The 18,858-nt window shown below is 46.9% G+C and overlaps 2 protein-coding genes across 5 annotated transcripts in view; one reads left to right on the top strand and one right to left on the bottom strand.

Annotated features, from left to right (window-relative positions):
* Positions 1-6: 6 nt before the first annotated feature.
* TMEM52 (transmembrane protein 52) lies at positions 7-5,617 on the top strand. The gene is made up of 5 exons (XM_006016193.3): positions 7-42; positions 134-177; positions 923-967; positions 3,703-3,872; positions 4,395-5,617. Exons 3-5 carry the CDS (start codon positions 936-938, stop codon positions 4,697-4,699), a joined length of 507 nt encoding a protein of 168 aa, XP_006016255.1. The 5' UTR covers positions 7-42; positions 134-177; positions 923-935; the 3' UTR covers positions 4,700-5,617.
* A 12,658-nt stretch (positions 5,618-18,275) lies between these two features.
* The window catches only part of CALML6 (calmodulin like 6), a 14,279-nt gene continuing 13,696 nt past the window's right edge, over positions 18,276-18,858 (bottom strand). For all 4 annotated transcript variants that reach the window (XM_025211647.1, XM_025211624.1, XM_025211644.1 and 1 more), the window contains one exon: positions 18,276-18,633. In XM_025211647.1, the coding sequence (XP_025067432.1) occupies positions 18,587-18,633 (47 nt within the window). In that variant the 3' untranslated portion in view covers positions 18,276-18,586. The remainder of the gene's footprint in view (positions 18,634-18,858) is intronic.

Genomic DNA, 18,858 nt, shown 5'->3' with positions numbered 1-18,858 from the left:
CACCGCCTCCTCCTGCTCCTGCTCCTTCTGCTGCCGCTGCAGGTGCGTGCGGGGCCGGCCGGGCGGGCGCGGGCTCGTTGCGGCCCCGGGGTCTGACCCTGCTCCCCTCCTCTCCTCTCCCCTCCTCTCCTAGGCGGCGCCCGGCTCTGCACAGACTACCTGCGAGGCCCCTGAGCAGTAAGTACCGGCCGCCGAGAGCGCCTCTGTCCTTGTCTCCCTGGGATGCAAGATCCTCCCTTTGGGAAGCCTTTTTGGAGAGCTGCCTGGGGCAATGAGCACCATCTCCGGCAGCTTCAGGCTTGATGCTGCTTTGATTTGCTTCAGCCTGTGTATGCTGATGGTCTCGGTGCATGTGCCGGTGGTGCTGGAGGGGTAAAGGCCTTGGCTCTGCAGCTGAGTGCGCGTGGCTTGCCCAGGTGCATCCGTGTGTCTTCTCCTCTGCCAGCCTGCTGCTGAATTGAGGGAGAGTTTCGCACCGTGGACGGTTCAGAGTAAAGCGTCTCTTGCGCAAAGATGCTATCAAAAGCACCTGAGCAGGAGGAAGGAAGCTGCCTCAGGCTGGGACTTTCAAATGGACCAAAGTTATGTGTCCACCTTCCACCGAGTTCAAATGCCTGACTCTCGGTGGCCCTTGGCAAAGCCCAGCCTGTCGACGCTTCTCTCTCCAGGAGTCGGGAGGTGCTGTTTTGGCCTTTTGAATGCATAAACTCTGCAGGCCTTTACGCTTTCCAGTCCCACCGTCACTTTGGGTTTTTGCTTCGTTTTAGCATTACCCTAAGTTCCCTTTGGGTTAATTGTCTTAAGCTGCTGATTTGGCTTCCCTTCTTCACTTTGCAATTAGTGTAAAGTTTATTTTTTGTCACCAAATGTAATGTCTGAATGTAAGGATTGAAATTAGTCATTGATCTACCTTTGTTTGTAGGTGCACTCAGAATATGTCTAGCTGGACTAGCCTGTGGTATGTCTGGTAAGTTCACGTCTCTCTTATCTAATGTGGAATAGAATCGGAAGAAGTTGTGGCAAACAATATCCATAGGAAGAGACAAATTTATCATATTGTGGCTTATAGTGGAGGACTTAGGTGAATGAAGGCTGCCAGTGGAGTACCTCTCAGACAAGCTAGACCATAGAGGAGGTCAGATGCATGGGACACAATCCCTGAAGTGCCTCGCTTCCAACCTCCAGCATGTGAAATAGGTGGTTCCCCACCTTTTCAGACTTGAGACACTCCTTGGAAAATGTCAGCGCTCAGTTTTCACTTAATTTTTGGCCACAGAAAAATAATAGAACAATGCTTCTCTCACAAAGAGCTTAGGAAGACCAGAACAGGTCAGAAATGGTTTTTAACTTTATGGATTCCTATCTAAAATCTCTGGGATTATCTTGTAAATCATGGTTGCGCACCTAACAGTGCTAACATTGCATGGTCCCCCAAAAAGGATCACAAGGAGGGACTCTGGTTGAGAATCACTGTTAAAATCTAAAGCCTTCATGTACAGATAACCTTGTTAAAGAAATTTGCAGCCCAGTGCGAGTTGGGCTTGGCATTGCATCATATAATGTTTCTCCTTCATATCTCTCCCTTTTATGGGAGGGAAAATTGTTGCATTACGATGTTCTTTCTTTCAAGGATTGCTGAACTCCTGCTCATTTACAAACTGGTGACCTTGTTTATTGGCTGGTGATTTTATAAAGGAGAAAAAACGAATAGAAAGACAAACATGGTTTTTATAGAGTTGGTTCACTCCTCCAGAATGTGTGCTACAATTAACCTGGCTTAAAGTTTAATATGTATTTGATTGGATGCATATATGCTGAATTTCCTGGGGGATATAGTGCATGTGAGCCAATATTAACAACTTTATCAATGGGACTAAACTAATCTAGGCTTTTAGCCAGGATGGGGGGGGATGCTGATCTGCAGAATTGTTTAAAAAATGACTTGGCATTTTAAGATTGACTTGACCACTGCTGTAATTTGGCTGACGCTTGCAAGCAGTGACACTCAAGTTCCAGTGAAACTGGCACTGCAGATTTGCACCACTGGAATACAGCATCTCTTCTCTCCATCAGAGGTCCCTCTTAGCATGCCTAGACATGAATGCTTTGCTAAGAGTGTATCCTCATTCAGTTTGGGGAGTGCTAGGAGATTCTGATTGGCTGGTGATGAGGTAATACTCTTCTCTCACTGGTAGAATGTTTCATTGTGAAATTCTACCAAGGCAGGGTGTTCACTTCACAAAAAATGACTCTAAATTAGCCTAAAAAGGCTTTTCTAAAGTAGCAATTTGATAAGGCTATAGCTGGAAGGTAGGAAAGTGTCCTTCAAACTACTTGAGATAAGGAAGCGGCTACATGCATTGGTTTTCTATAGCATATTAAATACTGTGGCATGGAAATGGGGCAACTATCATGAAACTGAGGCCCCCACATTGCAGACCTGATGGGTGACTAGTGTGCATTAAGAGAGCTGAAAGGTTCTCTTGTTAAAATTCAGTGAAAATAGGTTGTTTAAACATGCCCTGTATTATACTGTAGGTTACTTTTTGCCATTTAGACTTTAATAATCTGGGAGTGCAAAGAAGGAATTATTTTGGAGGTCTGATTTTTAACCTGCTAACATTCTTTAATCGGAAAAAGGATAGAGCTATACTGAGGTCTCTTCTGATCTGGGTATTTAATTTTGTACAGTGAGAGAATGCTGTTGTGTCTTCAAAATGGAGAAGTCTGGTGTATGAACTGTTTAGCAACTCCCACCAAAGTATGCTGAGCATATTTAATCTTGGACCTTGGGCTTTTTCTTTACAACGTTCATAGGCATTTATCATCACCCACCCTTTTCATAGCATGCCTCATTGTTTCATAGCTAATGCAAACAGTTGATTCAAGATGAGTTTCAAGAGTAGAAAGAACTCCAGAACTAACATTTGAGAGTGGGACTAGAAATGTTAAAAATTTGGTTTCAATATATTGGATAAAACTGGCCCCTTGGCAAGAGGTATAGCCCAAGCCCTAGTTTGAGGACTTAAATGGTTCATAGGTCTGGTTCCAGTCACTTCCAGAGGTGAATTATTTGAATGGTGGTGATGAGGAAAGCAGCATGTATGAATCCCAAACTTGTACATTGTCTTATTCTCAGTGTTGGGAGAATATTGGACTTTGCTTCTTCCACACAAAAGCTAAGATTTCATACTGGTTCAGCATTCTCCCTCTTATTGAATGCCTGGTGATACTCCAGGTGCCTTTATTGAGTTAAATCGTAGGCAGTATGTAGAACTGCTAGAGATGTCCCTTATTGCATTTCCTAAATAAAGGTCCAAACTGTAGAAGGATTTATGCTCCTGCTTTTCTTTAAGCATATAACCAGTCTTACTGAATTCAGGGGAGCCATGCTCACTTTGCATTCACTGAAAATCTGGCCAGGGACTTCTGATCTGCCTGAGCTAGGGAGGGTTTAAGTAGCGATTAGCAACACCTAATCATCCCAAGCCTTAAGTTGACTGTTTTGCGATTGCGTTTCCTAACTCTGTATTTGGGTGGCATGTACCCAAATACAGGAGTCAGCACCCCTTGGAACTGATTCTTGTGAAATTCAGCCAGGCCTTTCAAAGGGCATCCCAAATAGTTAAATTTCTTCCATATGTGGAAGAAAGAAAGCATCAGTAATAAAGGGATGGTTTCCCTTCTCTCTACCTCTCCTAGGCTGATCCTGCTGACTGTGTTCATGCTTCTGCTATGTGGTATCACAGCAAGCTGCGTGAAGATTTGCTGCCGGAAAAAGAGGCCCCCAGTTCAGGCCTTCCCTAGGCGCCCCTACGACCTGACAGTCATCACTATTGACAACGACAGCACTGCCCACAGCACCGTTACCTGTGAGTGTTTTGCAGCAACTAATCAATTGGTGTTTAACTCTTCAGATGCTACATAGGGCATTCCCACTTCCGATTCTTCATATCTTCAAAGCAAAATGTTCACTCATTCTCGACACCGTAGCTACTTGTGATGCTAACATACACACTCATTCCAGTATGTTATTCTTGGGTGGGTGGAATGGAAATCTTGGGCACAGAGGGTGAAATGACTTCCACAAAGCAGCACAAACACGGTGATCTCCCTGGGCAGATGACTCCTGGAAAGTCAAACCAACACCAGAGTTCATCTGATCCCGAGTAAGAGGTAGAAGGCAAGAATGACTTCGGTTCTTCAGAGACATTTTTTTTTTTCCTAGTTGCTTTCCTGATGGGGGTGAGCAGGTTCCCTCATGCTAGCTCTTGACTACCAGTGTCAATCATGATGGGTGCAGTAATTTTGTTGTGGGGGAAAAGCAGGATTACATCTTTATGCAGAATCCTATTCTACTCAATGTCTAAGTCCTCTGGTGTTTTCTTTTTCAGCATACAGTTCCTTGCAGTACCCCCAGAGCACCTCACTTCCCCTTCCCTTTGGGGAGATGGATAGGAGCACTATGTCTCCTCCAGCCTACAGCCTTTATGCTATGGAGCTGCCACCCTCTTATGATGAGGCCATCAAAATGGGCAAGCCCTACACAGAGACAGTGCTGGTGGGCCAGAAACCAAGCGACTTCCCAGAGCAGGGGACACCTGAAGAACCAAATCAGCACCAGGGTTCATCTGATCCAGTACCTGGCAATCCAGAGACACAGCCAAGTTCAGACGACCCACAAGTTGCAACAGAATAACCTCAGTTCTAGCCCATTAAGGGGTGGGAGACTGAGTGGCGCAGGGACCTTGAGAAGTACTGAGGACACAAAGTTTGGTTTTCTATACAGGTTACCATGGAAGGATGCCCAACTTCAAGTCCTTGCAATGATCCGTCATAGGAGAGGAATGTTTCCTATGACTGCAGTAACCTTCTGTTAATGCTTCAAGGGTATCGCATGAAATAGGAGGAGGGCAGTTTAAAAATATTTCCTATGGGTGAGACATGGACACTAGTTTGTCTCTCCCTGTGAAAAATGATGCCCTGTGCTCATGGGAATAAAAAGGGCAGTGGCTTGCTACTGCTCTAGCAAAACCTTTATTAGATGCCAGAGTGGCACAAGTGGTGGATCATTTTTCCCAGATGGAAGTTTCCCAAACCTGAGTAGAAGTGGAGGCTAAAGCGCAGACTTTCTACAGCTTGTCTTTTCTTTTGAGAAGGTTAACTGTCCAGCAAATTGCTGAATTGCTGAACTCGTTGCTACGTAACGGCAAATGTTCCTTTAAACTGAAGGAAAACGGCATTCAAGGACCCAACCATTGTGTATGGATTGAAATGCAATATGTTATGTTTCATGATATCAGGGGCTGGGTGGGGGGCAGGGAAAAGATTTCTCAATTTTCTAGAGTCCTGAATCCTTTAAAAATGCTTCATTTTCAGAATGAAGTGATGTTTGTGCTATTCTTCCTGTTGGTTGTGCCAGTTACAGTGCAAATTGGCTTCATGGAGTAACTTTTACATGTGACTTGGAATACTTTAACTATATCAATACCTTCTTTTTGCTGACTGAACCCAATGGGTTTGAAAACTCATATTTTGGTAAATGTTTAATGCCCTGTCAGCACAGTAGTGTAAATTTCAGAAAGTAAAATTTTTAAACAGCAATGCTTGATCTTTATCATGGGTTTTTACTTTATATTTTATAGTTATTTTTCTTAAATAATAATAAAATTTTTAACCTTTTCAAACCAATCACTTGCTATGGTGAGATCCAAGTAATTTAAGTTAAGGAATGTAAAGAAAAATGTGATATGAATCTCTTTGGGATTCAGAGTGACCTAGACAAATTGGAGGATTGGGCCAAAAGAAATCTTACAAAGTTCAACAAAGACACGTGCAACATCCTGCGCTTAGGATGGAAGAATCCCATGCACCTCTGCAGCCTGGAGACTGGCTTGCTAAGCAGCAGCTCTGCAAAAAAGGACCTGGGGGTTACAGTAGTCAAGAAGATGGATATGAGTCAGCAGTTTGCCCATGTTGCCAAGAAGGCTAATGGCATACTGGGCTGCATTAGTAGGAGCATTGCCAGCACATTGAGGGAAGAGATTCTTTTGCTGTATTCTGCACTGGTGAGGCCACATCTGGAGTACTGTGTTCAGTTTTTGGACCCAAAAGACATGGACAAATTGGAGAGAGTCCAGAGGAGGGCAGTGAAAATGGTTCTGGAGCTGGGGCACATGACTTGTGAGGAAAGACTGAGGGAACTGGGCTTATTTAGCCTGGAGAAGAGAAGATTGAGAGGGGATTTAATAGCAGCCTTCAACTCCCTGAAGAGTGGTTCCAAAGAGAATGGAGCTGGACTGTTCTCAGTGGTGACAGATAACAGAAAAAGGAGCAATGGTCTCAATTTGCAGCAAGGGAGGTCTAAGTTGGATATTGGGGGGAAAAAATTCTCACTAGGAAGGTGGTGAAGCACTAGAACAGGTTACCTAGAGAGGTGATGGAATCTCCATTCTTGGAAGCTTTCAAGACGCAGCTTGGCAAAGCCCTGGCTGGGATGATCTAGTTGGGGCTGGTCCTGCTTTGAGCAGGTGGTTGGACTAGATGAATACCTGAGGGTCCCTCCAACCCTCACTTTCTATGATTCTGAGATGTGAGAAGCATAGAATAATAAAGAGGATTCTTTCACAGTCTCTAGCTATTCCTAGAGTGGATTATGGGATTCTAAACTAAGTTTTTCTGTATGTATAAACCTGCCTCCAGATAAAACTTTCTAAAACCCTAGTCCTGTGAAGTTGATCAAACTTTGATAATATCACTTTTTCTGATGTCAGCATGCAATTTTGTTCAGATTTTTTTACTGCAATTATTGGAAGGAAAACTGAGTATTGAGATCCAGGGTAATGTGGACTTCAGAAGTAGAAGAAAACAGGATGGGAAAGAAGCTAGGGCTGCAGTCAGCTGTACTGGACAAAAATTGTAATTGATGAGGCGTACTGCTGGTATCCAGTTACCCAGCTTTACGCATGTACACCAGGGGTCAGCAATGTTTTTGGCTAGAGTGCTGAAACACCTCAACCCTGACCCATGTCTCCGATTGGCATGCCAAGGGTAGGCTATGGAGGAGCTGTGAGGGGCCCGATCCCCACTGCTGGCAACAGGTGTATGCACACCTCTGGGCTGGGGTTGTGCTGCCTTGGCCCCTTCCCTGCCCTGCACCCCAAGGTACATGCACAGAGCTGCTGTTTGAAGCCTGCCAGTCACCTGCTGCAGCTGCCCAGAGCATGGTCTGGCTGTGGCAGGCAGCTGGGAGGCTACAAACAGCTGCACTGGGCTCCAGAGCCCCAGTGAGGCTGCCTGCTGGTGGTGGGTGCACACATGTCTCTGGGTGGATGGCAGGGGAAGGGCCTGGGGCAGCGCAACCCTGGCCCCTCCCCTGCTGTCTGCCCAGAGGTGCGTGTGCAGCCACCATGGAACCCAGCTAAGGATTTTGGAGCCTGGTGGAGCAGTTTGCAGCCTCCTGGCTGCCTGCCACACACAGCCCTGGCTCTGGGCATCTGGAACAGGCTGCAAACAGCTGCACCAGGCTCAAGCACCAGCTTCGTGGTGGTGGCAGCTGCATGCGCACCTCCAGGCAGGTGGTGGGGGAGGGGCCAGGGTTGCCCTCTTTCCCCTCCCCTCCCTGCCTTGTGTACCATGCTCTGGCACGCAAGCCAGGGGTTGCTGACACCTGATCTACGCACACTTATTGGAGTGCTGAAGCCTTACACACTAAGCAATTGAACTGTTAGTGCACAAGAGCAGAAGTAAAGAGAAGGGGAAGGCAAACAAGTCCCAAAGTAAAAGGCTCAATTATAATGTCTGTAGCAAATAAAAATGTTTACTGCCAAGGTGAATAACCGGTGGAAGATTCAGTGTCAGAAGAAAGAATTTCGAGTGGGAAACATTCCTGGTTACTGTAAGAATAAGCCAATGGTCTATGAGGGTTAATCGTGGACTTTACTCTGTTTATCAGCACTCAGGTGCCTGGTATAGAAGGAAGCGGCTCTGATTTTAATCAGTTACAAGGACTTGGCTTTGGAATGCAGGTGGCTGTTGACATTTCCTTTTCTTCCCTTTTGCTTTCCCAACAACCTTCCCCTGATTGCAGCCTTCAGCTTTTATCAGCAGGGGGTGGGCTTTGCAGGTGGGGTTCAGATGGGGCTGTAATGCCTAGTGTAATGAATCCCAGACAGTCACAGTATCTTCCAACTTGAACTAAGAGGTGGTGACTGATGAGGCATCACAGCAGGGGAGGTGGAGAGACTCTTGCCTTTCCCAATCCCATTCTTTTTTTTTAAGAAAGGCTTCTTATGATCTAGTTTCTAGAGGCAGCAGCATGACTGGTCTCTGTTGTATTTCATATTTACACTCCTGTGACTGACTCATTCATCTGTAGTTTCAAGTAAAAGGGAGGAGAGGGAGTGTTTGTGTGAATGGGTGTTTTCTGAGGTCAGCTGCTCTGACAAAAGGCACTGAAACTATGTGGCTAAGTCCCATGGCTATTTCCTTTCTTTTTACTTTAAGCCCTCCTAGCTCTGTTCTTCTCAATTATGACATTATTTTAAGCCCCTTAATTGATGCAGCTAATAACTACACCACAGCTGTACCACAATCAGCAAAGAAATACAGAGCTGGGGTCAGAAGAGGCGGCTTTAAGCCACATATGCTCAAGGCTGGGACTTCTGCACCAAGTCTTTGCTGGCAAGGGTTTTTTTTTTTTCTTCTTTTAGTTCCATTTCTTTTGGATTTTCTCCACATTGCAGAAAGGTCGAGTATCTTCCCCTGCCCTGGCAGTGAAATGAGAGGAGCCTTTGAGACTACACTGGGTGAACAAAGAAGAAATTCAGAACTAAGCAAAACCATCAGCATCCACTGCAATAACTGAAATCTGGCTCCTAACAAGGACAGGTTGTTTTGCAGAAAACTCCTCTCTTGCCACCCTCTAATGGTAATGGATAGGGACCTACCGAATTCATGGTGGAAAAGGGGCATGCTGCAATTCCTTTAATCTTGCATGTTCCTACACATGCCACGGCATGCTGCAATTCCTTTAATCTTGCATGTGCCTACACATGCCCCCCTGCCGCTGATTGCTGGAGGGACCTCCCTTGCAGCGCAGTGAGAGCTCACCTGATCAGTGGGGAGATGAAAACTGCAGTTTTAAATATGGCACTATTTTTACCTCCTGCCACTGATCAGCTGTGGGGCCCTGGTGGCCCTGCTGCTTGCTGCTGACCGGTGCGGGGGAACAAAATCATCGCCATGTTTAAAACTGCGGTTTTTGCTTCCCTGTCAGTCACCAGGGAGTGGCAAGGCCCCTCTGCCAGTCAGCGGCAGTGCAGGGGGCACATGGGGGGAACATGCAAGGTTAAAGGAGCCACTGCACATCCCACTTCCACCATGAATTGGTAAATCCCTAGTAATGGATGAATGATGCATGCTAAAGAGCTGGTATCCTTCAGTTCTTCAGTTTCTATTAGCTTCTAGAGTTTTGGGGTTTCAGTACTTCTGCCAACCTGGATCTTAGCCTTGGGGGATGATAATTAGGCCCATGTGAAGCAGCTAGTATTTGCTTTGGATTCGGATTCAGCCAATTCGGGGGACAGTGATTCGATTATTCGAATCCCTGTCCTGATTCAATTTGGCCAAATCTGATTTGGAGATTGGGCTGCGGCAGGCCCATCGCCCGCCTGCTCCCCCAGCCCAGCAATGGCTGTCCTGCCTGCCCCAGCTCCCAGCTCTTTAGGAAAACAAGCCCAAACTTAGCGGGTGCTGCCAGGCGGGGGGCCATCCCCATTTCCCCCCACTGCCACACACTGCATGAGGGGCTCTGCATGAGCTCCCCCAACCCCACTCCCCCAGACCTCCCACAGGTGCCCTGCTGGGGCCAGCTTTGGCCCTTTAAGGGGGGGAAAAAAACCTGAGGAAACCCCTGCACTCACCATTGCTCTGCGGGGACCCCTGAAGCCCCAAAGCCGCTGCAAGAGCCTGAGTCCTGGGGTTTTTTTTTTTTTTTTTTTTCCTTAAAGGGCGAGAGCTGGCCCGGGCAGGGCACCCGTGCGGGGGTGTCACGGGGCTCGTGCAGAGCTTCCCATGCAATGTGGGGCAGTGGCGGCCAGCAGGGATCGTTCCCCCTGCCTGGCAGCACCTGGTGAGCAACAGGGGTTGGTTTTTTTTAAGTACTGAGCTGAGGCTGGGGAAGTGGGGGGGTCCCCTGGGGGGGTCCCCCCCCCATGGTCCCTTGCCCCTACTTACCAGCTTGGGGTCAGCTGCAGCTCCCTGCTGCAGCCACTGGGGACTGCCAAAATCATCGAAGCTCTCCAAATCTTTTCTGAAGATTTGGAGAGCTTTGAATCAATTTGGACCTTTAAATTGGTCCCGCTTCGATTCGGATTCAGAGGTTCAGCCACCGAATCAGGCCGAATCTCCTCCAAATCGAATCACCACCCGAAGCTTTGTACAGCCCTAATGATATTGAGAAGCTTTTCAGAATATGAAACATTTTTCCTCCTTACTGCAGTGATGTGTGATAGTTTGCAAAGCAAACTTCTCACAGACAGGGTGAGAACTCATTTGTTTGATTCCAGACCAAATGAAAACTTAGTGACTCAGTTAAGTCTGCTGGGAAAGTTTGTTCGTGGCGGGAAATGATCACAGAGGCTCGGAGCTGCAGGTGGTACCACATTGTGACTGGGGCTTTCCAAGTTCAGTTTGCACACATCACTGACTCGCATGCTTTGCTGACCAAGCACTAAACCCCTGCGCTCAAGTTACATTCCTCGCTACTAGAAATGAACTGATACGAGGCAGACCATGGCTCTGATTTCAGCCAGTGAAATACAAATGTTACATAGAACAAGGACACCATCGTATTCCTATTTCAGTGAAAAGAAATCTGGCCTTAGGACTTCAATGGAAGCAGAAGCAGGCTTTGTTGTATACTTTCCAGCCAGGTGACCTTCTCGGCTCAGGCTTGGGTTTTTAGAGGCTATGACTTTCTAAAACAAACTGTGATAAGTTGCAGAGTTCCTGATGCAAATCCAGACTGTGCCAGCACTGGCATGTTACATGGGCACAACTTCCTGTTGTGAAGCAAAACAATGCTGGTGAAGCCTGTATGCTCCTGTTAGACTGTTTTGATAATTGACTGTAGGTAGTTTTGCCTTTTTAATTGTTAAACCAGAAAAGCATGCTATGTTTGTATTCAAAATCACAGGGAAAAATAACAATATGCTACAAATAGTACCCAACTCTTATATGGCTCTTTTCATTAGCTCTCACTGGTTTACAAGGAGATCAGTGTAATGATTGCATTCATAAACAGGTGAAGTGTCACGCATAAGCTCCTACAGCAGAGCGGCAGCAGAGCTAGGGAACAGAGCCCTAACCCCCGAGTTCCAGTGCAGGCCACTATTCCCTGGCCTGTACTGCTAGTGTTCGCAGAACCTGTTTGAGCTACTTCTTATGCATAGTGAGTTTGCACTGGGCCTTTTTAACCCATAGTTCATTGATGTACAGCAGTGGTCACCAATCAGTGGATCTCGATCCACTGGTAGATCTTGGAGCCTCTTGGAGTCGATCTGAGGTTTGGGTGGGGGGCTGAGTGCCCGCGTGCATGCCTAGCAGGTCAGTCCATGGGGAAGGGAAGGGACGGGCTAGATGGAGGCCCCCGCGGTGAGGGACAGTGCCACAGAAGCAGGAGCCCCGTAAGCTGAGTGGGGTCCTGGCCAGGTGGGACTTACCTGCTGGGGAGGCGCACCCCCAAATAATTTCTTCTCCCTCTGCCTCAATCTTTCTTCCCACCCCACAGACTTACCTGCTGGGCAGAAGGTGGGGGAGGTGGAAGCTGCACACGGTAGATCTTGGGTTGCTTTTAAATGCCAAAAGTGATCTCCTACTTAGAAAGGTTGGAGGCTTCTGATGTACAAGTTTATAAAGTGTTGTCCCTGCCTTAAACGCAGGTGTTTCACACACGTGAAGCAATTAAAATAAAGTTCTGTAGAACAGCCCGCTGAGATAGCACATGACAGAAATAGCCTGCCTCAGTTAAAACGCCTTGACCTGAGGCCTAAGCAGATGTCTTGCTACCGTAACACAGTCCCAAAGCTAGTTTCATGGGTGCAGGGGAAGGTTCCTTGGTGCAAGACATCCTAGTGCTTCAGGACAAAGAGCTGATGTCCACACAGAGGAAATATTGCTGGTGAATTACAAAGAGTAAAATTTACAAAGTAATAAATATTACATCCTATCACTGAGCTCTGTTTCATAGCCCCGTAGCTGACTAGCAAGCACTGCAAAATGCTTCCAGCCTGCTAAATCAGGGATTACCTGATGGAATAAGGTTCTAAACCCACTGGCCTTTAGCTTTCGAGAGCCCTCAGTGGATTCCTCCATTGCTAAACCCATCTCACTCTTGTTGGCCTTTCAGGCAGGTAGGTCCTTTTTGTCTTTTGCAACTTGCCTGCTGCTGCATTGGATTAGTTAACCAGGTGAGCCTTTGTAAAATAACTAGGGTTGACAAGTTTGGCTGGTAGTACTATTAGGCTTTCCCAGGGCATCTACAGACGTGTTCAGAGAACTGCACTAATTAAAGCACCTGGAGTGTCATGTGTATCAGTGTCCTCGCACTGAAAAATGGTAGTGAGGCACTTTGAACCAAAGCTCATCGAACAAGCTTTAGTTTAAAGCGTCCCACTGCCATTTTCCAGCATGGGGAGGCTGATGCATGTGACACTGGAGTCTGCTGGGGCACGGTAATTACCACGCTCCAGCAGACATGATTCATTTAGTCTGCTCCAACACACTGTAATGACAGCGTGTCGGAGCAGCCTCACTGCATGTATATAGGAGCCCCCGTGACCCTTTGTGCAGCTTGGTGAGAGGTACTGCACAAGCGCCCCCACACCAGTTGACAAGGCCTTTCTGTGAATGATATGCAGGCAGCTCATGGCAGGGCATTAAGCCCTCTAAATATCACCACTGCATTTTGACTAAGAAGCTGGTGCCCTCTACCAATATTTTTGCTGGTAGCATGAGCATCATGTCTCTCCTGCCAGTGCTGTGACTGGCAGCTAGCATATTTTGTACTGGCTCAATAGTCTGTGCCCGTTCTCTGTCCAAAAGCCAGTGCTGTTACTGAAACATGAAACTACTATCTTTGCAGACACCTACAGGAGTCTTGAAATGCTGCATTTCCTCCTCTTGTACAAACTATCTACAGCCTCCCCCATATACAAAATCTTGCTAACTGTTCTTGTATATTAAACACTATAAAAGTAATGGTCCCAAACACTGTATTTGGCAACAGTGATGCTGTAGTGTGTTGGGCTACTATTACAGATGCCTATAATATTGATTTCAAGAGTGGTGTGATATGCTGTGATTATAAATTAAGGGTGATTTCTATGAATCAAACCACTGAGATTCAGTGCTGATTTACATACCGAGCAGAACAGGTTTGACAAGCCCCATATTTCAGAGGGTTGGTTTGGTTCTGCTTTTTGGTTAAAATAGACAAGAATAGTCAGGAGAAGCTTTTGTTTAGAAAAGTGGCCATTTTCCGTCCAATTTTTGAAACAAAAAAATTTGACCTTCTGCTGAGCTTTAGCTTTAGAGAGGGGAAGGGCTCCTTTATGCTTCAAATGCAAGGAGGTGAGTGGAGAAATCTCCCCAACCTGTCTGCCCTCAGAGCTGTTAGGTTCACTCCACCTTCCCCCGAGGCCTTTTCTGCCACAGGCTGCCCCAAAGATGCAACTACAGGGTAGAGAGAGAGTCCCTGTGCAACTCTACGGGGGCACTACTGTTCAGCCTCGACGCGCACACATCCCTGTCCCCCCCAGCAGCACTGCTGAGGTCCTCCCTCATTTGCCCATTGTCACTGTTTGCTAACCATGAAGCCTTCTCATTCCCCCTTCTCCCCCACCCCCACCAAGCCTAGGCCTCTTGAGCCCTGGCACCCTCCCTACCATGGGCCCCAGTCACCTTGGCTAGGGACAGAAGTTACACATAAACCAATTTAAGGGACCAGAAACAGGTTTAAACCCATAACAGAACAGAAGTTCAGTGCACATAAACCAGTTTCAAAATGGCTAAAACCAGTTTGAGATAAACCTGGTTGAATGCAGTATCAGACTCAACTGATTTGGGTCGAACCGGTTTATGGAACTTCTGTCCCTGACCCTTGACACCCGGTGGCTGAAGCAGGTCACCGTGAGCTGCCCGTGGACGCTGAAGATGCCCTGGATGACAGCAATGCAACCCTCAGGAGAGCCCTGATTGCCCTGTCGGGAGAGAAGGAAATCCCTCCTCCATTGCCTTCCTATTGCTCATTTTGACTCCTGTGGGTCTTAACACTTTGGCCGGTTAGAAGAAGCAGGAGGTCCCTGTAGAGAGTGATGGACACGCTGGAAAACTAAGATAAATCAATGCTTATCCAGGGCAGGCAATCCCTCTTTCACCTCAGGCTCCCTTGAGGTTGTAGGAAGACCAATTCTCTCTGCTTCTGCAGTCCCCACAGGCGATAATAGCATGGCCCTGCTTCAAGGACAAGGACCGGTGCTGAGGATAACCTCAATAATGGCTATGGGCTGCCCCAAGAGGTGTTACTATAGCAACAGGGGCTTGAGAAGTGCCACAAGTAGCACTTGCTTCCACCTCCCCTTCTCCACCTTGGTTTGGAGGAAGGTGCAGTGAGGGATGCCACTGCCCAGCAAATTCAGGTCCCCGTGTCCCTGCTGGGCCTGGCCCAAGCGTGCCGTCAGCTCCCTGACCTGGAGACTTTGCATGGCGGAGGTCCTGCGCCTGCAGGGAACTCTAGGAGAGCCCTGTGCAGTGAAAGGCTGGTGCTGGGCTCTCTGCTCACACAGACCCACTCCGGGGCTTAGTCCTCCAAGCGTTTCCTGTAGTAAACCCATTCCCAGGGCTAAAGGAAGTAGGGAATGCAGCTCCTGCTCCTCTCTTGGCCCCCCACAACAAAATCCCCCTCCATCTCGACTGGCATAGTGGCCCTTCAATCAAACCCGAATTCCTGGTTGTGATGTGAAAAGCCTAGGCACTCGCTGCTGCCACAGGGGCAATTTGGTCTTGTTTCTGATACAAACTGGCTCCATCTGAATGGCGAAATAACAGGCACCTGTACACGTGCTGGCGCTCTGCTCCAGTGTGTGCCAATTAGCACACGTCAGAGCAGGCTCAACTTCATAGATTTCATTTCATAGACATTCGGGCTGGAAGGGACCTTGGAGGATCATTGAGTCCAGCCCCCTGCCCTTGCTGCAAGTCTGCTGGAGCATGCTAATTAGTGTGCTCCAGCAGCCTCCGTGTCACATGTCTTCAGCATCCTCATGTTTCCAAATGGTGGCAGGGGCACTTTAATTAAAGCTCGTCGATCGAGCTTTAGTTAAAACGTCCCTGCTGCCATTTTGAAGTGCGGGATGCTAAATACATGTGGCGCGGTGGGCTCTTTAATTAGAGCAGCTTTCAGAACAGCTCTAATTGAAGTGCCTCCCACCCGCTCCTACTGCATGTGTATAGACCAATGGTTCCCAACCTTTTTTTGCTGCGACCCTAAATTGGCCACCAACAGGACCTCCCAACATGGCACCACAGGGGCTGCTGGGAGCAGTGTGGCAGTGGCGGCAGCGGCGGCCCAGGGATGGGAGTGGGGGAGCCGCCATTGCCCCCTTTTTAAGTGAGTGTGCGTGTGTGTGTGTGGGTGTGTGTGCGGGCCCTTCATGACCCCACCGAGGACCCCCCGCGACCCTGATTGGGATCATGCCCCGAGGTTGGGAACCAATGGCGTAGACACTCAGTGTCAAGAATCCCACCCTGTATGGCTGAAGGAAGTGCTCTAATCTGTGTAAGAGGCAGTGCCACATGGAGGAGATTTTAGCAAAAGGATCTTGGGGAATTTATCATGAGCAAGAGCATGCAGTCATGATGGGAAGAAACATTAAACTGGCTCTCAGCTCTTTGATTGGTGGCCAGTGTTTTGACTGGGAAGCTGAGGGTTTGTTTTTGGTTAGGGTTTTTTTTTTTTGTGATCTAACTTCATTTTTGCTCCTGCCTGTAAGAGAGCATGTGTTTGCACTGTAATATAGGCCCTGTCTATACAAGAGGTTTTACTTGGTTTCAAAATGGGACACTCCTATTTTGGCTTCAGAGTTATTCTACTTAGCTTAACCTAGGTGATTCCTCATTGATCTAAGTCAAACTGCAATAAACCTGGTTTAAACTTATTTAAATCAGTTTGCATTAGGGTTTACATTGGGTTCAAAACCACACCTTTCTCTAAACTACTACAAACTTATTAGGGTTGACGAGATATCATTCATGCTCCAAAACCATCTCTGTTGCCTCAAGTGTTTAATTGTGGTGAATATCTGAAAAGAAAATCTCTTTTACTTCTGATTTTCAATAGCAGGTTGCTGCAAGGGAAATTACCACTATTTTCAGTTCTCAAGGGAGCATATGCTTTTGGCTGAAGTTCCTGTGAGTTTTTTCCTGCCTGGTAAGCATTAAGTTATGGGACTTTTAAATTAATAAGATTTTATTGGAGCAAGTGGTATGGAGGAGGAGAGAGATGGGGAAATCTCTCTTGCAAGCAAGCTAAGGAAGTACAGGTTGGATGAATGGACTGTAAGGTGGATAGACAATGAGCTGAATCATTGGGCTCAAAGGGTAGTAATCAATGGCTCGATGTCTACTTGGCAGCTGGTATCAAGTGGAGTGCCCCAGGGGCCAGTCCCAGGGCTGGTTTTTTTCAATGTTTTCATCAATGACCTAAAAAAAGGGATGGATTTTACCCTCAGCAAAATGCACATCAAGCTCAGGGGAGTAGTAAATATGCTGGAGGGTAGGGCTGGGATTCAGAGAGCTTGACAAATTGGAGGACTGGACCAAAAGAAAACCTCATGAGGTTCAATAAGAAGAACTGCAAAGTCCTGCACTTAGGATGAAACAATCCCATGTACCAGTACAGTCTGACTGACTGGCTAAGCAGCAGTTCTGCAGAAAAGGACCTGGGGGTTACAGTGGACAATAAGTTGACTATGAGCCAACAATGTGCCCTTGTTGCCAAGAAGACTAATGGCATCCTGGGCTGCATTAATAGGAGCACTGCCAGCAGATCAAGGGAAGTGATTATTCCCCTCTATTCAGCACTGGTGAGGCCATGTCTGGAGCACTGTGTTCAGTTTTGGGCCCCCCACTGCAGAAAAGGCATGGACAAATTGAAGAGAGTCCAGCAGAGGGCAATGAAAATGTTAGGGAGTTGATGCACATGGGCTTGTTTAGTCTGGAGAAGAGAAGACTGAGTTGGGATTTAATAGCAGCCTTCAACCTGAAGAGGGGTTCTTAGGAGGATGAACCTAGACTGTTCTCAGTGGTGGCAGATGACCAATGGACTTAAGTTGCAGAAAGAGAAGTTTAGGTTAGCTATTAGGAAAAACTTTCTCACTGGTTGGGTAGGAAAGCCCTGGAATAGATTACCCAGAGCGGTGGTGGAATCGCCAGCCTTGTACATTTTTAAGACCCAGCTAGACAAAGCCCTGGCTGGGATAATCTAGTTGGGGCTGGTCCTGCTTTGAGCAGGGGGCCAGACTAGATGACCTCCTGAGGTCCCTTTCAACCTTAATTTTCTGTGACTCTATGACATAACTTCTTTCTTATCCTAAAATACAGGAACAAAAAAAAAAAAGATTTTCAAAGTATTTTTAGCACTTAAAGTTGCTGACAGGCAATTAGTAGGATTTTCAAAAGCAACATTCCCCTTTATGATTTCAGATAAATTTGTAAATCTAGCCCCACAGAAAGAGTACATCTGTTAGGATGGACTTTCCTGAACTCTGCAGGACATACAGTATTACCAGGTTTTCCTCTCCTTTTCCACTTCCGTTCCTGATCCACTGTTCTCTGGGTCAGAAGTGTTCTGCAGCATTAGAGGTGTTTCCATCTACTCCGTGGCCCGGACTACATCACAAAGGTCACCTCTATTTTTTCCCCACTCAGACCACTGAAATATTGTATTTTCCTTAAAATTCAATGTAATGTGAGCTGTGCTTTAGGCACTCCCCCAGGGGGCTTTATTTGGCCTGCTGTGAAAATGTGAAGTCTAAGCAATTTTAACTATGATGTGAAACTTTTTTTATATGGATAAAAGCAGGTGTGGAACTGAAAGCAATCCTCTGTCCCAGGAGTGATTTATACTACTATAGAAGTGAGAGCCCTGGCAAGGCCCACACATTCCTTTCCCAAGTACACAGTGTTCCTTTCACATGACTCTTTTTAAAGCCATATTGGAAAGACTTTCTTTATAAAGTTTATTAATAAACAAATTATGGTGTTTGTACAATTTCCATGGCCTGTAACCAATTGCTTGAATAAAGGAATATGTCCTGCAGGAGCTCTGCACCCTGGTGTGGGCAGAGTCCCTCACCTTCACATTTTTCTGCACTTTCCTCCTCCTGCAAATGCCAGATAACAGCTTTTAGACATGCGATGGCTTCTGACAACTCCAGGCCATGTCATCTTGAAAGGAATTACAGCTCTTGCAAGTGAAAGTGTTTAGGAAAGATCTTCAGAGCAAATACATGTCTTCTTCAGGGCCCTACTGAACGAGCTTAAAGGATTCTCCAGTCATCATGGCCACAAACTCTGAAAGGGAGAGAACCATAGACAGAACAGATTTATTAGCCTCACCTGGTGCTGTTGGCATGAATCTCAGAGTGTGTGTAGGAGTTATCACAGGTTGATACACCCAGTATAGGATACTTCTATGGAAATTACTGAGGGGACTGGGTCTCTGCAACACAGGGTCTCTTGCAGCTCGAACAGCACTTTGAGCCCTGCATCTGGACTCCTAATGTGTGAGATTTGCTT

This window comes from Alligator sinensis, unplaced genomic scaffold, assembly GCF_000455745.1.
Source record: "Alligator sinensis unplaced genomic scaffold, ASM45574v1 scaffold366_1, whole genome shotgun sequence".
In the NCBI taxonomy this organism is placed as follows: Eukaryota; Metazoa; Chordata; order Crocodylia; family Alligatoridae; genus Alligator; species Alligator sinensis.
This window is presented reverse-complemented; position numbering and strand designations above follow the sequence as displayed.

Coding starts and splice junctions, on each gene's coding strand:
- TMEM52 (XM_006016193.3), top strand. CDS start 936: ATGTCTAGCTGGACTAGCCTGTGGTATGTCTG. Junction 968..3,702: donor ACTAGCCTGTGGTATGTCTG/GTAAGTTCACGT, acceptor TACCTCTCCTAG/GCTGATCCTGCTGACTGTGT. Junction 3,873..4,394: donor TGCCCACAGCACCGTTACCT/GTGAGTGTTTTG, acceptor TTTCTTTTTCAG/CATACAGTTCCTTGCAGTAC.